This window comes from Erinaceus europaeus, chromosome 1 (assembly GCF_950295315.1).
Source record: "Erinaceus europaeus chromosome 1, mEriEur2.1, whole genome shotgun sequence".
Lineage (NCBI taxonomy): Eukaryota > Metazoa > Chordata > Mammalia > Eulipotyphla > Erinaceidae > Erinaceus > Erinaceus europaeus.
This window is the reverse complement of record NC_080162.1, coordinates 110,259,465-110,277,420: the sequence shown is the minus strand read 5'-3', so window position 1 is coordinate 110,277,420 and position 17,956 is coordinate 110,259,465. Positions and strand designations below refer to the sequence as shown.

Below are 17,956 nucleotides of genomic sequence, written 5' to 3'. Positions count from 1 at the left end.
ACCCCTGCCCATTGTTTTTTATTGTAGTTATTGGTGTCACTGTTGTTGGATAGGACAGAGAAATAGAGAGAGGAAGGGAAGACAGAGAGGGGTAGAGAAAGATTGTGAAGCGACTCCCCTGCAGGTGGGGAGCAGGGGGCTTGAACCACCACTTCCTGGAAGGGTGGGCTCTGACTGACTGACACTTCTGCATTTGCCTAATGCTGGAGCTGCTCATAGCCCCAAACCTCTTGAGGTATGGCACTCTGGCCACTTCACAAGACCCCTTGTGTCCCAGACACCAGAAACCTCCCTGGCTCAGGGCCCAGATGACTACCCAGGGGCGAGCCTGCTCTGTGTATAGAGAGGACTGCAGGACACCTGGGCTGGTGTGAGTGTTGGGAACTGAGTCCTGGTCATGAGGAGTCACTTTGCACACTTCCTACCACAATCAAGGAGGTGCGAACACTTCCTGGTGAGAAATCTTAAGAAGAGAAGACAAGACATTCTTTGGTTCCTTTTTAAATTTTTTTAATTTTCTTACAAAAATTTAGGCATTTACCAATACAGTCTTATTTTGGTTTTGTCTTTAATGATTTTTTTTTTTTGTCAGTGTTTTCTTCTGGTTTTAAGTCACAAACAGCAGGCACCGAAAAGCAGTCCCCCCGCTGCCACCAATGGTCAGTCCTGGGGATGCAGCCCTGGGCCAGAATTGTCCAGAGGAAGCTCCTCTACACAGGGGCTCCATGAGCCGAGGGTGGCATGGGCACACACAGTGGGCCACCTTCTTGCTGCACCAAAGCCTCTTCCCAGGCTGGGCCCTGGGGTAGCCCCTCACCCATGGTCTTTTGACCATGCAGGATGGGGCTCAGGTGCTGGGAAGCCCCCCTCCCTGCCCAGCACTGATTATATAGATGCATTCTCCTAGTTTGGGGTCCCAGAGCCAAATCAGGTGCCCTGTTCTACTGGCCCTCTGGGACCCAGCCCGAACAGTCCTCCCACCTTTTCTCTCTCTCTCTCTCTCTCTCTCTTTCTCTCTCTCCCTCCCTCCCTCCCTCTTCCTCTCCCTCCCACTTGCTGACAGCACCAAGTCAGTAAACCGCTAGCTTAGCGGTTAGAGGGGACAGGAAGGGAGGCATGTCAGGCCTGGAACATGAGAAGCACTGCCCACCCCTGCCACCAGGGGGCTCCAAGCACCATGACAGGATCTGAGCGCGTTCCTGGAGTTTTCTTCCCTTGGACAGATCCCTAAGAACAGCTGGCTGAGCCCAGGCCCTGAGAGGGGGGGAAAAGGAGGTGGCTGAGTGGGGTGCCTGGCAGTCAGGTGGCTGCCTCCATGGACAAGGCAGATGGGGCAGGCACCAGCAGCTGGTGTGTGTGTGTGTGTGTGTGTGTGTGTGTGTGTGTGTGTGTGTGTGTGTGTGTGTGTGTGTGTGTAGTGCATACACTCTAAGGATCTCAGCACTGGAGCCAATTCAGCAGGTCTTCTCTGCTTGTGGCATTTGTGGGTGCAAAGGGGACTGTCCCTCTTGGGAACCCATCCCCACAGGGCCCTGCTAGCACAAAGCCAGGGCTCCCTCCCTCTGTCCTCTGTTACAGTTGTGAAGGCAGGGGCCCTGCCAGGGAGCATGCAGTGAGAACAGACCATGCAGTTGGTCCAGAGACTGAGAGACCAGTGCAAGAACGTACCAGGCATGCAAGTTAGACCCAGGAGTCAACAGGCTGAGGCTTAGTGTCCCCCACGGCGTCCACCAGCCTGACCGCAGGCCTGCTGGGCCCGGGAGGAGGGACCTTCCTGCTGGGGTCGGACTGCAGCAGAGGTGGGGGGCAGGAGGGCATTAGAGGTGGAACAGAGCAGATTAGTTAGAGTGGGCAGTCAGGGTGGCCAGGAGGAAAGGGGTAAGACCAGGGGAGCCTCGCCAGTGAAGCTCACACAGATGATGGAGGCATAGATGCTCTGTGGGCTCTGCCCGAAGCCAGCGTCCTGGTGCAGAGTTGACAAGAGTGTGTGACCACCATGGCAGGCCCTCGCTCAGACGCACACATGCAGGGATGGGTACAGACACACTTCTTCAGACTCCCCCTGCTCTGTGCCCCTCCTTCCCTGTGGGTCAGAGCTTTGGCTCATCCACACCTAGCCTGACTCTGACCCATCCACACCCACAGGGAGACTCTGAGGTCCCCAAGGCCAATGCATGCCTCTGGGACTCAGTCTCTCAGCTCAGTGGCTCTGTGAGTTAAACCACCCCCCTCAAGCAGACCCCTGGAGCCCAGCACACCCACGATCTCACTAGAGCTCATCCAGCACACTGCCTCCCTGGGCATGTTCCTCTGTGACTTACTTTCAGCGGTTCCTTCTCAGAGGACTCGCCTGCCAGCTCGCTGCCCCGAGACTTCCGCTCCCTCCGGTCAACAGTGGAGTATCCATCTGTGGGATGGGGGCACTGGGGGCACTCTGAGGGGCAAGCATCCAGGAACAGGTCCCCTCACCTCTCAGCCCCTCTTTAAGACTCCCTAAAATAGGCCGCACTTGTAGAGGGCCCCTATAGATCCCAAGCAGCCCCATGCCTGGAGGCCCACACCAGGTATTCACCCTCCAAATAGTCAGCTACAGCTCCCAGAGGGGCTCTGACCCCTCTCCAGATGCCTACTCCACAGCCCCTGAACACCCTTAAACAAACCTCTCTTGTGCTATCAACCTCTCCTTAGAAACCTCAGCACCAACACATGGCAAAACAAGCTGTGAGAACGGGCAAAACAAGCTGTGAGAACGAGCAAAACAGCTCACCTGGGTAGTGTGCTGCCTTGGCATATGTGCCACCCAGGTTTGAGCCCAGGCCCCACCACACTAGAAGGAAGCTTTTATGCTGTAGTCCCTTCCTTCCCTCCCTCTCCTTCCTTCCTTCCTTCCTTCCTTCCTTCCTTCCTTCCTTTCTTACAGATTTACTTAATTAATAAGTAATGGGATGAGGAAGATAAACCAGAGCATCACTCTGGCATATGCCATGCTGGGGCTAGAACTCAGGATCTTGTGCTTAGGAGTCCAACACTTTCTTTACTATGCTACCTCCCAGGCTGCAGTGCTGTGATTTCTTCCCCTCTCAGCCTACAGTGGTGAAGCCCCAGAAACAACAACACTAGCTGGGTATCTCAGACCCCTGTGTCCTCACTGCAGGAAGTGAGCACCTCACTCACCTGGGCCCAGCGCCTCCATGGGGATCACATCCTGACTGCCCAGCTTCTCTCCATCTGCAGGGCATAAGAAAGACATGGCTGGCTGTGAGTGGCAGTGTATGGATCTCAGCCACCCTGGGTATCCTTTGTCCCATGTATCTTTGCACCTTTATTGCTAAGCCTCTCTGTCTGCTGCCACCTCTCCCCAACTTGGCCACTATAGGTACAGAGGCTGCGGTCTTCCTGGGAGGCTGCCATCTGTCCTCTCTCTCTCTCTCTTTTAAATTTAAATTTCTTTTGTATTATCTTTATTAATTGAATAATGACAGCCAGAAATCAAGAGGGAAGCGGGTAATAGAGAGGGAGAGAGACAGAGAGACACCAGGAGCACTACTTCACCACTTGTGAAGATTTCCCCCTGCAGGTGGGGACTGGGGGCTTGAACCTGGGTCCTTGTGCATTTTTTTAAGTACATTTACATTTTAAAAAAATATTTATTTATTTATTTTCCCCTTTGTTGCCCTTGTTGTTTCTCATTAGTGTTGTAGTTATTGTTGTTGTCGTCGTTGTTAGATAGGACAGAGAGAAATGGAGAGAGGACGGGAAGACAGAGAGGAGGAGAGAAAGAGAGACACCTGCAGACCTCCTTCACCACTTGTGAAGATATCCCCCTGCAGGTGGGGAGCCAGGGGCTCGAACCGGGATCCTTAAGCCAGCCCTCGTGTATATTTATTTTTTTGTAAAATTATTCTTGAATAGAAACAGAGAGAAATTGAGAGGGGAGGGGGAGACAGAGAGGGAGAGAGACAGAGAGACACCTGCAGACCTACTTTGTCCCTTGTTAAGTCTCTCACCTGCAGGTGGGGAGCCAGGGACTCGAACCCAGATCCTTGTGCGGGTCCTCGCGCTTAGTACTATGTGCACTTAATTGGGGTGTGTCATTGCCCATCTCCCCAACCCACTGCCAGCTTTGTCATCACCAGTGTGGAGTCTCTACCCCACTCACCCAGGTTCTTGTCCACTAGAGGCAGGGTGCTGTCGTCAAAACTTCCAGGACTCAGAGCTCCCTTGGGCCCCTTGGTGTTAGCAGCAGTCGACTAGGGAAGGAGGAGGAGGACACAGGCAGATAGGGGTGGGGTCATGGCGTTCCTATGAGGGCACCCAGCCTGGCCAAGCTAAGGAGGAAGGGTGGGGCAGCCGCACCTGAAAGCGGGCCTTGGTCCAGCCGTCCCTCTGTAGGGCTCCACGCAACTCCTTGTAGCTCCACACGGTCTGAAGCACGTGGGATGCGGCCTTGGCCTCCCGCACAGACTGGCTGAAGCCGGCAGGGCAGGGTCAGCACTGGGCACCTGTATCCCCCCTACCCGGGGGTCCCCGTCCCAGCCCTACTGGCACACTCTGCTCACCAGGCAGCAGTGAGAGCCACCAACGCAGGAACACCGCGGGCCTGGAGGAGTGAGCGCGCATTGTCCAGACTGTCAGACACGATCTCGTGGATAGTGTTAAGCACAGCCACTACCGTGTCTTCCTCGAGGCGGGCCCTGGGCCTAGCTGGAGCCTGGGCGTTGCGTACGTTCCGCACCAACTCTGCCATGGCGTAGCTCCCTAAGGGGCAGAGCGGGTATTAGGACTCGCCTCTACCCCGCCCCTGCAGGAAGAAGTAGGACTCAGACCAGGGTGGCGAGAGGACCCCGGTGTACTGGAGGATAAGGCCTCCAATGCTCTGGAAATGCTGTGAGCTCCTGCAAGTGGGTGTGTGCTTGTGTTTGGTGGGGGGGGGAGGGATGTCCCTGAGTGCCCACCCTGGCCCACAGGTACCCTGAGCCACAAGCCCAGCATCTTGTCTGAGCTGGATGCCCCATCAGCATTCTCACCAATGAGGTCTTTGTTGCGTCTGTCCAGCGAGAGGTTGCGGAGGGCGATGGCCACGGCGCGCACCACCTTGTCTGTCTCGGACTGCAGAAGCTCCACCAGCACTGGTAGCCCCCGCTCCTTGCGCACGGTGGCCCGGATGTACGTGGCCCACTGCAGGGGGCAGAAGGGGTGGGAAGTATCCTCAGAATGCAGGGGTGTGCCCCACAGACTGCACATTTCCCCCCACCCAATCCCTGACTGTTCCCTCCAGCCTGGCCAACGGTCTTGCCCAAGTGTTCAACTCCACCTCCACTGCCCATGACACACTTCCCAGAACCTCCCGGGTCTTGGGGAGGGACTGCAGCTTCCCTGTCCCAGGCAAGTAAGGAGGCAGGAGCACCTGAGATGCCTTGAGTCACTCACCGTCCAGTTGCCTGCACTGAGGTTCTGAAGGGCCCCGGCTGCAGCCTCCAGGGTGTTAAAGTTCCGGCTCTCAGTGAGAAGGGAGAGGTAGAGACGTACCACCTCAGGCTGGTATAGCAGCTCAAAGCCTGGGCACAGGACACCCGCAGCCCAGTTACCCAGAATGCAAAGACGCCTCCCTTCACTTCTTCTACGCACCCCCTTAGAACTCCCGTGCTGTGGGTATGACGCAGTAGGGGATGTTTAACATCAGTGTGTGAAGCCATTATGGTGGTCACCCTAGAGGTGAAGCATTTCCCACTCTCAAGGGGCAGGCTTGGTGATGAGGCAGAGGTAAGGTGTGCAGGCATCAGGTCAGGTGTGGTAGCTCTGACCTTGCTGCCCAAGAAAGGGAATTTAGATCTGTCTGGCAACCAGAGCATCAGGGAGGCAGTAGCTGGGTGTCCTGGCCATTGTTCCTCTCCCCATATCCCTAGTGCTGTCATCAGAGCTGCGTGGCTAACAGGGCTGGGCCACCCTGAGTGCTCCCCCACTCCCAGCCCCTTAGACACCTAAGAACCAGAACTAGTAACAGAGTGACCTCAGTCCATCTGCCCACGTGTGGGGGTTCTGCCTCCCTCTCTTTTCCTCTGCCTGTTTACCTCCCGTCTTACCCCACTGCCCCATGCTCCTTCCATTACAGCCCACTGGGACTCTTGTTCCCCAAATGTTCCAAGCACATTCACCCGTTAGGGTGTCTGCACAGGCCAGTTCCCTTGGGAAGCCAGAGGCACTTCTCTTTGCCTCCAGCTGCTGGTTCTTCCACCCACCTGGGGCATCTGGGTTTGTAGGCTGAGGCCCTCAACAGTGCCACACATCGTAGGGTTTCAACAGACATGGGGATGAGGGAAAGCCAGTGCTACATGATCTTGGGGTGAACTGCCAGCCCAGACTATACGGGGCCTGACTGCACCCTCCTGGCTCCCTGGCCTTGAGAGTAAATCTCAGCCACCCCTGGAGGCCATGCCCAGCTAGCCCTGCCCTCACTGCAGGCCTGGCTCCAGTCCCCATTCGATGCCTTATGCCCCTAAGTGCCCGTGCTCTCTGAGCTTCTGCCCCCAATCCTGTCTGATATGAAACAAGCCAATGATCGACTCTGCTCAACCTGTATTTCCTTTAAATGAGGTTGAGGGGAGTTGGGCTGTAGCACAGTGGGTTAAGCACAGGTGGCGCAAAGTGCAAGGACCACCATAAGGATCCCGGCTCCCCACCTGCAGGGGAGTCGCTTCACAAGCAGTGAAGCAGGTCTGCAGGTGTCTAGCTTTCTCTCCCCCTCTGTCTTCCCCTCCTCTTTCCATTTCTCTGTCCTGTCCAACAATAACATCAATAACAATAAAACAACAAGGGCAACAAAATGGAATATATAAATATTAAATGAGGCTGAGTTTCACACTAAGGAGGGAAGCTAGAGTACCACTGTGGTACATGCGGCACCAAAGGCGCATGAGGGCTGCACTGAGCCTGATTCTGAACTGCCTGCGAGTGTTCAGGATTTAGAGGGCCCTGCGGATAAGCCCACACCTGCAAGCCTTAGTTTCTCCAGTGGAACCCCAAGGCTCTCCAGGCTTGCTTGGTGGCATGAAACCCTTACCATCTGGACGGTTCTGGCCCTTCGACTCTGCCTGCTCACCTTTGGCAGCTTCTGTTCGCTTGGGCAGGTCCAGAGTGTCAAAGTTCCGGTCCATCTCACTATCCTTCTTCCCTGGAACAGAAGTGCAGAGGGAGGTGAGGCCCTGGCCCAGGGGCAAGTGTTCAGCAGGAAGGCAGACATAACCCTTTGCTGCACCGAGCCTACAGAGAACCTTGGTGTCCATGATTGGGCACCAAGATGCTCAGGAGCAGCACACCTTTGTCTGGGCGAGGGGTTTCGTCTAGGGCAGGACAGTGAGCAGGGTGTCTGGGGCACACTTCCTGTCCCACATGGCCAGGGCTGGCCCCTTGGGGCTCAGCTGCACTGCTAGACCTGCCTCCTGCATCCCCTTGCAGCAGCCAGATTAGTCAACTGAGGAGTCAAAGCTGCCTGGCAGACAGGTGCAGGTAAGTAAAGGAGTGATGGGACACAGTGGAATAGGACTTTGAATGGGACATAGACCAGGCTTTGCTAGACAGGAGACCCTCATAGTCCTGGCCCCTCCTAGAGCCTGTCAGCCTTAGCCTGTATAGTTCCTACAAGTGGGTCCACCCCCATCTCACACAAAGGAACAGCAGAAATTCAGAGGGTTTGGGTACCCCTGCCCAGCCACATAGGACTTTTATGTGGTGCCTATCTGTACTACACATCACTCTGGTTCACTGCAGGGGCAAACTCTGCTTCCTGGTGCCTCGAGGGACAGATACACCCTGGGAAGTGCCCATTCTTGACTTGGCCCTGACTCCCAAGCCAGTCCCATTAGCCAGCCATGGCTGAAGTTAGCATGGCAGCCAACTGGCCTCTCAAACAGGCCAGGGTGGACATTCCTGTAGTTGTCATGGTCATGTGGTTGTCATGGAAATAGCTGCCTGGAGAAGGGACTGAGACGTGGTGGGGCCCTGACGCTGGCATCTTGCAGTTGTCACAGGGACAGCTGCTTAAGCAGTGGGGCCAAGGGCGTCTCCCAGGTCTGGACAGAAGGACAAACAAGGACTCACCTTGATGGAACCACTCCTCTGGACGGCCGGGGGAAAAGCACAGGAGAGAGGAGATGAGCCTGAGTGGGCAGCTCCCCTACGCCCTCCCGCTGCACACCCTGGGTAGAGCAGGAAGGGACGTGGAGCCTCACTCCTTTTTTCTTAGGGCCAAGTGCCCACAAGTGCTAGGCAAGTGCCCACATGGCTAGGCAATGCCATGCACACAGCCAAGTGTGAGACAAGTGAGGGTGGTGTGAAGGTGGGGTGGAGGGCCGTCTCCTGGCTTTCCTGGGTCTGCAGGTGCCCCGAAGAAGCCAGCAGATAGCAACTGTCTATCGATTCCCAACCACACACCTTTGGCTTTCTTGCCACCAAAGCAGCCAGCGTCATCCCGCCTCCGGCGCTGGGAGCCCACAGCACCAGCTGGGGGTACAGGCTCAGCCTCCTGGTACCTGTCGGCCCCTGGCACCTCCTTATGCACATGGTAGGATAAGTTCCGCATGATGCACACACAATTTTCCACTGACTGTGGGGAAAGGAGAGCTGCTGGGACAAAACGGCAAGCATAGACAACAAAACTGCCGCCCCTCCCCAGGAAGACTGGCCACAGCCAGGGTGCACTAAAGAGACAGGGGTATAGAGACAGAGGATGGGAACCCTCAGGGAAGGGCTGAGGGAGGAAGAGAAAGGAGTGCTGGCTACATAATCTGCCTCATCAGTGTCTTAGGGGGCTCACCCAGCTCATAGTGTGGCTATTAGAAGGTGGCCCCAGACTCAGGCCCTCACCCTTCATGCTGCCCAGATCGCTAAGGACACCCTGGGTCTCACTGTTGCTCTCTTCCCTCAGCCCTTTGTGGGAGACTACATGAGTGCCCTGTATGGGGCCTACTGGGACCCAACCTGCCCTGCCCACCACCTTGTTGTCTGTGTCCTTCCTGCCCACAGCTGACTGCAAGGCGTGCAGGAGAGCATCCACCAGCCCCTCGCATTCCCGGAGTCGTCGTCGTGCCTCTGCGCCGTCTGAGCTTACGTTCCTGGGTGGCCAAGAGCAAGCCGGGTGATCCCTGGCTCCCCTTGGAATGCCTCCACCCATCCCTCCTCCCCGATCTTGGGGCCTTCTCTTCATGTGTGAAACAGGACAGGTCAGGGCTGTGGGCACATGCCAGGAGCCTGAAGCACAGACAGGCAGGGCAGTGGAAGTTTGACTGCCAGAATCCCAGGCAGAAGCCTTGTCTGACATCTATGAACCCAGCTGAAGTAGAGTTAGACTTGGGCACTGAAGCCTGAATGCACATGGGTGCAATTCTGAGTCCTGCACCCAAGAGGCAGTTCTGAGCTTGGCTTTGTACTGAGGCCAACCTCCACAGGCTTTGAAACATGTCTTGAGGGTCAGGCAGCACCACAGGGATCCATGGGAGTTCTCTGTAGGGTCTCCCTGGATAGCGGTAGGGGCTAGTGGCCACTAGGGGGGGCAAAGTGAGGTCACCAGGGCAGACCAGAGAAAGGGTCCTGGCTCCCCCACCTCTGGCTGCCCATGGTGAAAGGAGGGTGGCAGACTGGTCCAGAGCACCTTTAGAGGTGAGGAAGCCCCATCAAACCTCAGCCTGAGGACCAGGGTGAGACCCATGAGGCTCTCTCTGCAGATCCTCCCACGTAACATGGGGCACAAGGATGTGGCGACCCCTGGGATAGGTACTGGTGTCTGGTGCCTGGTTCGTGCCTCCTCGTTGGGCAACACGCTGGAGGCTGGCCCTGCCCAGCCCGCACCTCAAGCAGCCTGATGTGTTTTTGAAGACAGTTGTCCACTCCGCGTCCCGAGGCTTGGAGTCTTCGTTGGGTTCCCGTTCCCAGCCCGAGTGGGGCACGATGACCTCATGGGTGAGTGTCTGTAGGCCGTGGTCAATGATGACCATCTTCAGGGGTTCATAGGACGAGAGGTTCCAGAGCGTGCCTGCGAGGCACAGCAACCGGCTAGACTAACTATGGGCACTGCCCTCCCTCCCTCGCTGTGCAGGAACCAGCCACCACCTGTCTTGCCTTGGCTGAAATCATAAGGTGAAAAGTGACATGGGGAGGTCCTGGATACCTGTCCTGACTGGGGAAAACATGCATGTGACACCCAGCCACCACTCCCAGGTGGGCATGAACCCCAGGCTGCTGGGGCACAGAGGATGAGCCATACAAACTCCCTCAACCCCTCCCAGCCACCTGGCAGTGTGACCAATACTCTGGGGGCTAAGGGGACCCAGCAAGACATCGTCACATGACTCCGCTTGGCTCCCCAGGTTCCCCAAGGTATAATCCTACCACTGCACTACCAGGAGTGGAACTGGAGGGGGTCTGAAGCCAGAGTCAAGGTGAAGACAGGAGGGCAGCTCAGAGTGCCAGTCCCACTTGTGGCAGCAAAGCCCAGAGATGGAGAGACTGGGGAGAGATCTATCAAGGCACCTGAGGCTGAAGCCTGCTCCACAGCAATTGAGATCCCTGGTTACTAAGGTGCGTGACCCTAGTCATCCAAAGGCCCTCACCCCAGGCCAAGTTCACACTCTGCTCTCCCAAGGGGATACCAGATAGCCAGGAGCCACTCACCAGTGACCAGCTCTCGGACCTCATTGTCCCGGGCAGCCCGTAGCAGGCGCACCAGGGCAGGCACGCCACCACAGTCCCGGATGGCCGCCTTGTTGTCTGTGTCCCGGCCATAGGAGAGGTTCCGCAGAGCCCCGCAGGCCCGGCGCCGCACCTCTGCCCGGGGGTGGTCCAGCAGTGCCACAAGCAGAGGCAGTCCCCTCAACTGCCGCACACGCCGCTTGATGCCCTCATTCTCAAAGCACAGGTGCTGCAGGTAGGCAGCTGCATTGGCCTTCACAGGGTCTACGGGGTGACGCAGCATGGCCAGGACCTCAGGCAGCTCGGGATCCCGCCACCGCGGCTCCTTGCGGGCACTGTTGACAGAGGGTGAGCGCCGCACCACCCGGTCTAGGCTGCCTAGGCTGCCCCGTTCTGGCTGGGCCAGGGGTGCCGTCACAGCCGGGTACAGGGGCCTGTCTTCCAGTAGTTCACCGCCATCATCTGCCACATCCTCATAGGCCCTGTGCAAGCAAGTGAACCCCTATGGTCATGGCAAACACCAGCCCTGCCACAGAGTTACCCCATCGATTGGTCTCCAGGACAGAGAACCCATGGAGGGGGGTGGGACTGGGTCTTGAACACCAGTACCTTGGCCCCAAGCACAGAGTGAATGCTGAGAGTGCTGAGCAACCCCAGCAAGGACTGACTGAACCAAACTCAACCAGGTCATCAGGGCCCACCCCCCCCCCACACACACACACGGCGCTCACTCACTCTAACAAAGCTTTTTTCTATCTAGCTGGAAAAGGATGATCCTCCTTACACACAGTCATGGGGGGGCAGTCATCTAAGGGACATTCAGGTCGCTAGGCCCCCAAGATTCAAAATGTCCTTGTGGGTTGTCACCATCAGTTCACAGAAGAGACTGAGGAAAGGAGTTTTACTCCAGGGTCATATGGCACACTTAGGACTTGGGCTGTGATCCTATTTTCCTGCAGAAACTATAGGCAGAGGACACAGAGCCAGAGCTGGGCCAGGATGAATGGGGGGGGGGGGGGGTGGGGGAAGCTGGGTTCTGGAAGTCCCTACAGAAGAGGGAAACTAAGGCCTGAGGAGGGCCTGGAGCCACATGTTTAGGTAAATATCCTAAGCCCACTGTACTCACATCTCTGTGGCCATCTGGCTGGAGCAGGGCAGCCGGTGTTCGGTACCACTGGTTCCCCACACCCCAGGCCCACAGGAACTGCCACCGACCCAGGATCTACCCTTCATGTTCCTGAGAACATCTGGGATCAGTGCAAACTAGTACGTGGGTGCCGAGCTCAGCCCTAGCAACCTGACCACCTGTGTGCACTCTGGTGGAGGGAAGGCAGGTGGATCCCAGAGTAGGTGTGTGGGGCAGGTGCTCACCTGGTGCGAAGGACCCGCCCACAGTCGGGCCTCTTCCTTGTGGCTGTGCCATAGTCAGACTCCAGCTCCGGACCCCCCTCGTCATCAGCAGCCAAGCTGCGAGTGTCATCCTCCAGGCCATACGACTCTGCCTGAAAGCGCTCAGGCTGTGAGCGGCCTGCAGGAGTCACTGGCTCGGGGCCCACTGGGAAGGCCTCTCGGCGGCCAGGCAGTGTGAAGCAACCATTACCGGGGTCTGGGCCAAGGGGGCCACCACGCAAGGGCCGCATGCCCAGTCCTCGGGATAGGCTGCCATAGCTGGGGGCGTCCCGAGGCTCAGGCCCGTCGGTAAAGCTGCCCCCGCTGCTGAGGTAGGCACGGGAGAGCGTTGCCGCAGGGCCACCCCCACGCAGCAGGAAGTGCCGGTCAAGGGGGCCATCAGGGAAGGATCCGAGTGGAGGTCCACCGTCTAACAACGGGAGGCCATCTGGGCCCACAGGTACTTGGCGCACCGTCCGTGTGGTCACTGTCTTCACTGTCTTGGTGACCTGGTGGAGACAAAGGTGGCCAGTGTATTGGGGAGCCTGAGTGGCCCAAGATGCTGCCCCAGCACAGCCCACATGGCCTTGGTTTTCCACCCAAACATTGGACAGTCCCTGGGAGAGGGGACACACACTGCTCTGTGGCCACACAACCTGCATATCCATCACCTGAGCCTGCCATACCTTGGTCTCAGTGCGCCGAGTGGTCCCATCCTCCGAGGTAACGATGGACACGTGGGAGGTGGGTGTGCCAGGGTCCTCCTCCACTGTTACTGTCTCTTCCAGAACTTCAGGTGCCTCTGGCATCGTGACCAGTGAGGCCTGGCTGCCTGGGCTCTGCTCCTGGGGTGGGGTGGGGGAGATAGACAGACACAGGAAGTAGAGAAGGACTCACTGTTCACCCAACCTTCGAATACACCTGTCCATTTGGGAGGCCTCCCTGAAGCCCACTGACCTAGGGCCCAAGTCAGCCCTAATGTGGACCTGCTGACACTATCCTGTCACCTCATCCCCTTGCCTCTTAGGCTGAGCTGGCAGATAAGGTCCTAAACACCAGTGGTGCATTACTGGTAGCCCGCTGTGAGGCCTAGTTTTTTTTGTTGTTGTTTGGTTGTATCAGAGCACTGATCAGTTCTGGCTTATGGTGGTGGTGTAGGGATTGAACCTGGAACTTTGAAGAGACTCTCAGACATGAGAGTCTCTTTGCATAACCATTATGCTATCTACTCCCACCCTGGCTTTTGCAGACTCATACAGATCCAGGACGCGCAAGTGGGTCCTCCTCCCCTCTCATCCCAGAAACCTGGAGTGCAGAGGCAACAAGGTGGCAGTTTCTGCGTTGCCTACTAATTCCTATGGCTCCTACTCCCAGGTTCCTGTTGTCCCCAAGGCCAGCAAGACGCCCTCGCAGGACAGAAATACTCAGTTCCCAGAATGCTCTGTGTACTCAGAAACCCAAAATACCCTTGTTCCTTCCGGCCCAGATAATTTTGGGATACAGAGTGGGCACAGTCTACCTCACTTGGGCCAGTGGCTGGTCCCCCCCAGAGACCCTGGGCATCACATCAAATCCCAGAGAGGATGGATTCAGGCAGAGGAGATGCCAGTAGCAACTCCCTGCACACCTCCTAGGTCTCCCCAAACTCCACCCTCAGTTCTCAGCCTCATTCTCAACTTGCTATCACCCCACCCCCCTCATTCCATGCCAGTGTCCCTACAGAAGATGATGACAGGTTAAGCACATGGCATAAGGATCCCGGTTCAAGCCCCCGGCTCTCCACCTGCAGGGGAGTCGCTTCACAGGCGGTGAAGCAAGTCTGCAGGTGTCTGTCTTTCTCCCTTTCTCTGTCTTCCCCTCCTCTCTCCATTTCTCTCTGTCCTATCTAACAATAACAACATCGATAAAAACAACAATAACTACAATAACAATAAAAAACAAGGGCAGCAAAAGGGAAAATACATATATAAAAAAAAGACAATGACAGTGGAACTGTAGGCAAGAGGGTGGTGGTGCACCTGGTTAAGTACACACATTACAGTGCACAAGGATCCATGGTCAAGCCCCTGGTCCCCACCTGCAGGGGGAAAGCTTCATAAGTGGTGAAGCAGGGCTGCAGGTGTCTTTCTGTCTCTATCCAATAATAAATCAAAACAGAATTGTAGGCAAGATACTTCTATACAGAGACACTTCTGAGACCCCCTTGGCCAGACTAACCAATGAGAAAATAAAGGCTCAGAAGTCTAGCTGGCCTAGAGCAGACCTAGAGCAAGACTCCTGCTACACTAAGTGGCAAAGGGTTCTGAGGGCCACAGTCATCCCCCTGGACTTCTAATACATGGGTCCCCCACAGTGCCAGTGTCTCAAATTTCTGACAGGCATGAGTGAGGAGAAAGGTGGAACATACTCCTAGGCATCTGGGGTTAGGTCAACAGCAGGCTAGCCCATGCCCTGTGCCTTATGGGACTGACCCCTGCCTGGCCTACACAGCCACCTCCACAGCCACAGGGGTAAGGAAAGTCAGAAGCTCACACCTAGATCTGCATGACTCTCAAGTCCTGGCTCTGAGGATATGCAAGGGGATGGGCCTAGAGTTGCCCTTGGAGACTTCTCCCCAAGATCCTCAGGGTTCTGTCCTGAAGGCATGCTTAGCCCCCATCTAGCTGCATGAAGTTTTGAGGCTCAGTAAGTTCTTTATATGTCCAGGGAAAATCCTTGTGCTAACAACTAGACAGGTAAGTCCCTTGGGTTCTGGGAACACAGGAATAGGCCACAGCATGCAGAAGTCCTTCCCTAGAAGCTGGGCATCAGAGGATGATCTGTGATTTTATAAAGGGGAATGGAGGTCTGACTGAGGGGACAGATTTGCCCAGAACTTCACACACTAATGGGGGGATTTCAGGCATTTGCAAGAAGAACAGTTTTGCAAGGCCCTCCAGTCATATCTCATTCCTCCTGGGTCACAGCCCTGGCTGTCACCTTCTCCATCTTGGGATATGGCTAGGATGCCACAGGACACCAGGTTAGGAAGAAGGAAAGAGAAGTAAATTGAGGCCCACCACGGACACATGTTGGTGGGCTGTCTGGCAGGCTGGCCAGGGCTCTTCCAAGGCCACAGGAGAGTGGGGAGGGTTCCAGGACAGAAACTTCAGGGACAACCTGTCACCACTGGGATCTCAGCTGTCCCATTTGTATTTGGCCAATAGCGGAGCAATTATGTGGCAGACAATGAGTTCTCTCTGGATCCTCAGGGGATAGTTGGAGCTCAAGGTGTGTAAGTATGGTAGTGGTGGTAGGGGCACACCCTGGTAGGTGTCAGTGTCAGGGACAGGCAAAAGTAAGATTGGCAGGAGGAGATAACCGCTGCCAGTGGGATAAGGGCCTTTAGGAAGTCTGCATACGTTTGCATATATTAGCATTCTAATAAAGGAAACCCCCCCACACTCCCTGGTTTTCAGGTGAGGGAGCATAACTTAGACCCCAGTGTTATTCTGCTGATTCTTCTCCAGCCTGTGGTGAGTGTCTGACACAATGCATAGGGGATGGGGTTCTAGGAAAGCTGGAGTCCCCCAACAAGGCTGGCCTGGCAATTCTGCATCACTCCCCAGTAATATCCAACTCTGGCAGCCTGGTAGTGGGATCTTGAGGCCCCAAGGGCCCCTGCTGGCAAATGACCTCAGAGAGCTAAAAACAGGCGATGACTTCACCCAGGGAGGCAGGCAGGAGCATGAGTCAGCCGGTGAGCCCTGGGGAGCCTGACCCACCACACATGTCTGGGAACACACGTGTGGATGGGGACCTGCACATATATGTGCATATCCACATGTGGTGTGAGTACCTAGCTCAGTCTTCAGGCCTAAACATGTCAGTCTCCATATTCTCCTAACAGTACCCGGCACCCACTGCCCTCCAGAGATACACACACCCTCAACTACTCAGCTAGGAATCTATACTAGTGATCTTCTAGTGTTTGCAGAACTGGTGATAACAAGTATACAAAGGGGCAGGAGACAGCCAAAGCCAAGCTGTGGTGGGAGCCTCTGAAATACCTTCAGAGGTGGAGACATGGACCAATGTGTTGAAGACCAGCACAGATAGTGCTCAAATGAGGTAGTGGGTCAGAGGAACTAGATCTCCATCTGACTTCAGAAACCTAGGGACCTAAATTCCATGCTACCCACCAGTCTAGCCAACTTCTGGAATGTCTGACCCTGAAGCTTTAGGTTCCCCAAACCCTTGCCCCAGTCCCCAGCACAGGTACCAGCCTGCATACACCGATGCTGGTCGTCCCCCAAATCCCACGCATCCTTTTAACAGCTTCCCAGGTCCTGGGCTCATTCTTGCCTTTCTCACTAGTACCACTGCCCCAGCCTCCCAGTACCAGGCACAAATCCACCTTGTAACATTTTGTCTCCTAAGGTTCATCACACTTGCCCAATCCAGAACCCTAACCTATACCCAGCCATCTGCCACTGTTCTCAAAAGGGTCTCCAGAGTTAGTCAAATCCCAGGATCCCTGGGGCCCACTGTGTACCTGGGGCTTGGTCTCTTTATAAGGTAATGAAAATAAAACAACCAAAAGCCATAGCTGGGGGTAAGAGGGTGGCCACTGGACTGGGGTCCCACAGGTATGGAACCAACACTTGACATGTGAGCTGCCATGTTGTCACTAAGAAGATACCTCAGAGGTGAGCACTCCCTGGCCATGGCCCACCTGGGAGATTTACACCTAGCTCTCTCCAGCTAGACTCCAGAGGGCACAAAATAGCTACTGCTGGCTGAGTAAATGGAATGACTGGAACAGTGCCAGCCCTCACCCCAGTGTGGCCATCCCAGAGGGAGTCAAGAACAAGGGGGGTGTGGGAGTGGGGGGGGGTGTGCATCTGTCACAGGGGAGCAAGCCCTTGGCCACCAGAGACCACCTCCCTTGGTGTCCATGGTCTCTTGCCCAGCTAGACCAGGGCCCGGGACCCCTCTGCACTACAGTTCACCTGCAGGGGTGTGGCTCCATGCTAAGTGGTCAAAAGGTCAAGGGCAGGCAGGAGGAGAGATCTAGAGCCTGGAGGAGCACAGCTGACTTTAACCCACCCCAGTTTCTCCAAGTCCAGGGACTACCCCATCACCTGTAGGGTAGTGGCTGGGTCAGTCACAGCAGGGGTGCATAACAGGCAGGGACACAGCTGCCTGGGGAGAAGTAGCTCCTACAGTGGCTGCTCCCCTCGAAATGTTTCTCCGTCTGTAGCTGAACAGCCCCCCCCCCCAAGACACATATACACACACGGAGGATAAGCGCAGGCTACCTATACCCCAGACAGGAAGGGGGGGCTGGCTGCTAGGGTTTCCCTCAGGGACCCCCTCTCGCCTCCGCACGTGGGCAGGGAGTCCTCCAGCCCTCCCCTCACGTGCGCAGCTGCAGCCGGGAATTCCATCAGCTCCGGAAGCTGCTTCGCAGGTCCCCTGAGTCGAGTCCGGAGCCCGCGCAGACAGTGTGCATGGGGGGAGGGCCACTAGAAGAGCACCCCAAGGAGCGAGACACCTGGTGGTTTCCCTCTCCGGTGCCAGCCTCCCTCCCTCCTCCAGCCAGACAGGCGGATCGGGTGCCCGGCACCTGCCTTGGGCGCTGGCCGGGGGTGTGCCCACCGGGTCCCGCCCCTCCCCATGCAGTCACACCACAGGGGGCGCTTGGCGCCTGGCCCCCAGGAAGGGCCCTGCCGTCCTGCCCCGCCCCGCCCCGGCTGGGCACGGCCCCCAGGCGGTGCGCACACCCCGCCAGACACCCTCCGGCCAGGAGCGCAGACAATAGCTGCCTCCGGCCTCCCGCTCGCTCGGAGGAACAAAAGCCGGTTCTCCCGGGAAGGCCGGCGCCCCGCCCCGCCCTCTGCCA

General features: G+C 56.5%; 1 protein-coding gene across 8 annotated transcripts in view; it reads right to left on the bottom strand.

Annotated features, from left to right (window-relative positions):
* Positions 1-497: 497 nt before the first annotated feature.
* ARVCF (ARVCF delta catenin family member) overlaps positions 498-17,956 on the bottom strand; it is a 58,509-nt gene continuing 41,050 nt past the window's right edge. For 3 of the 8 annotated variants that reach the window (XM_060193473.1, XM_060193474.1, XM_060193486.1), the window contains 17 exons: positions 12,759-12,917; positions 12,055-12,581; positions 10,666-11,165; positions 9,844-10,027; positions 8,993-9,110; positions 8,431-8,602; positions 8,098-8,115; positions 7,100-7,171; positions 5,431-5,558; positions 5,028-5,178; positions 4,560-4,758; positions 4,357-4,468; positions 4,160-4,250; positions 3,175-3,228; positions 2,322-2,407; positions 1,669-1,788; positions 498-1,254 (listed from right to left, as the gene is read on the bottom strand). In XM_060193473.1, coding sequence (XP_060049456.1) covers positions 1,681-1,788; positions 2,322-2,407; positions 3,175-3,228; positions 4,160-4,250; positions 4,357-4,468; positions 4,560-4,758; positions 5,028-5,178; positions 5,431-5,558; positions 7,100-7,171; positions 8,098-8,115; positions 8,431-8,602; positions 8,993-9,110; positions 9,844-10,027; positions 10,666-11,165; positions 12,055-12,581; positions 12,759-12,917 — 2,679 coding nt within the window. In that variant the 3' untranslated portion in view covers positions 498-1,254; positions 1,669-1,680. Of the gene's footprint in view, positions 1,255-1,668; positions 1,789-2,321; positions 2,408-3,174; positions 3,229-4,159; positions 4,251-4,356; positions 4,469-4,559; positions 4,759-5,027; positions 5,179-5,430; positions 5,559-7,099; positions 7,172-8,097; positions 8,116-8,430; positions 8,603-8,992; positions 9,111-9,843; positions 10,028-10,665; positions 11,166-12,054; positions 12,582-12,758; positions 12,918-17,372; positions 17,447-17,474; positions 17,580-17,956 lie in introns of those variants that run through there. The other 5 variants (XM_060193478.1, XM_060193490.1, XM_060193485.1 and 2 more) reach the window with 4 other exon arrangements.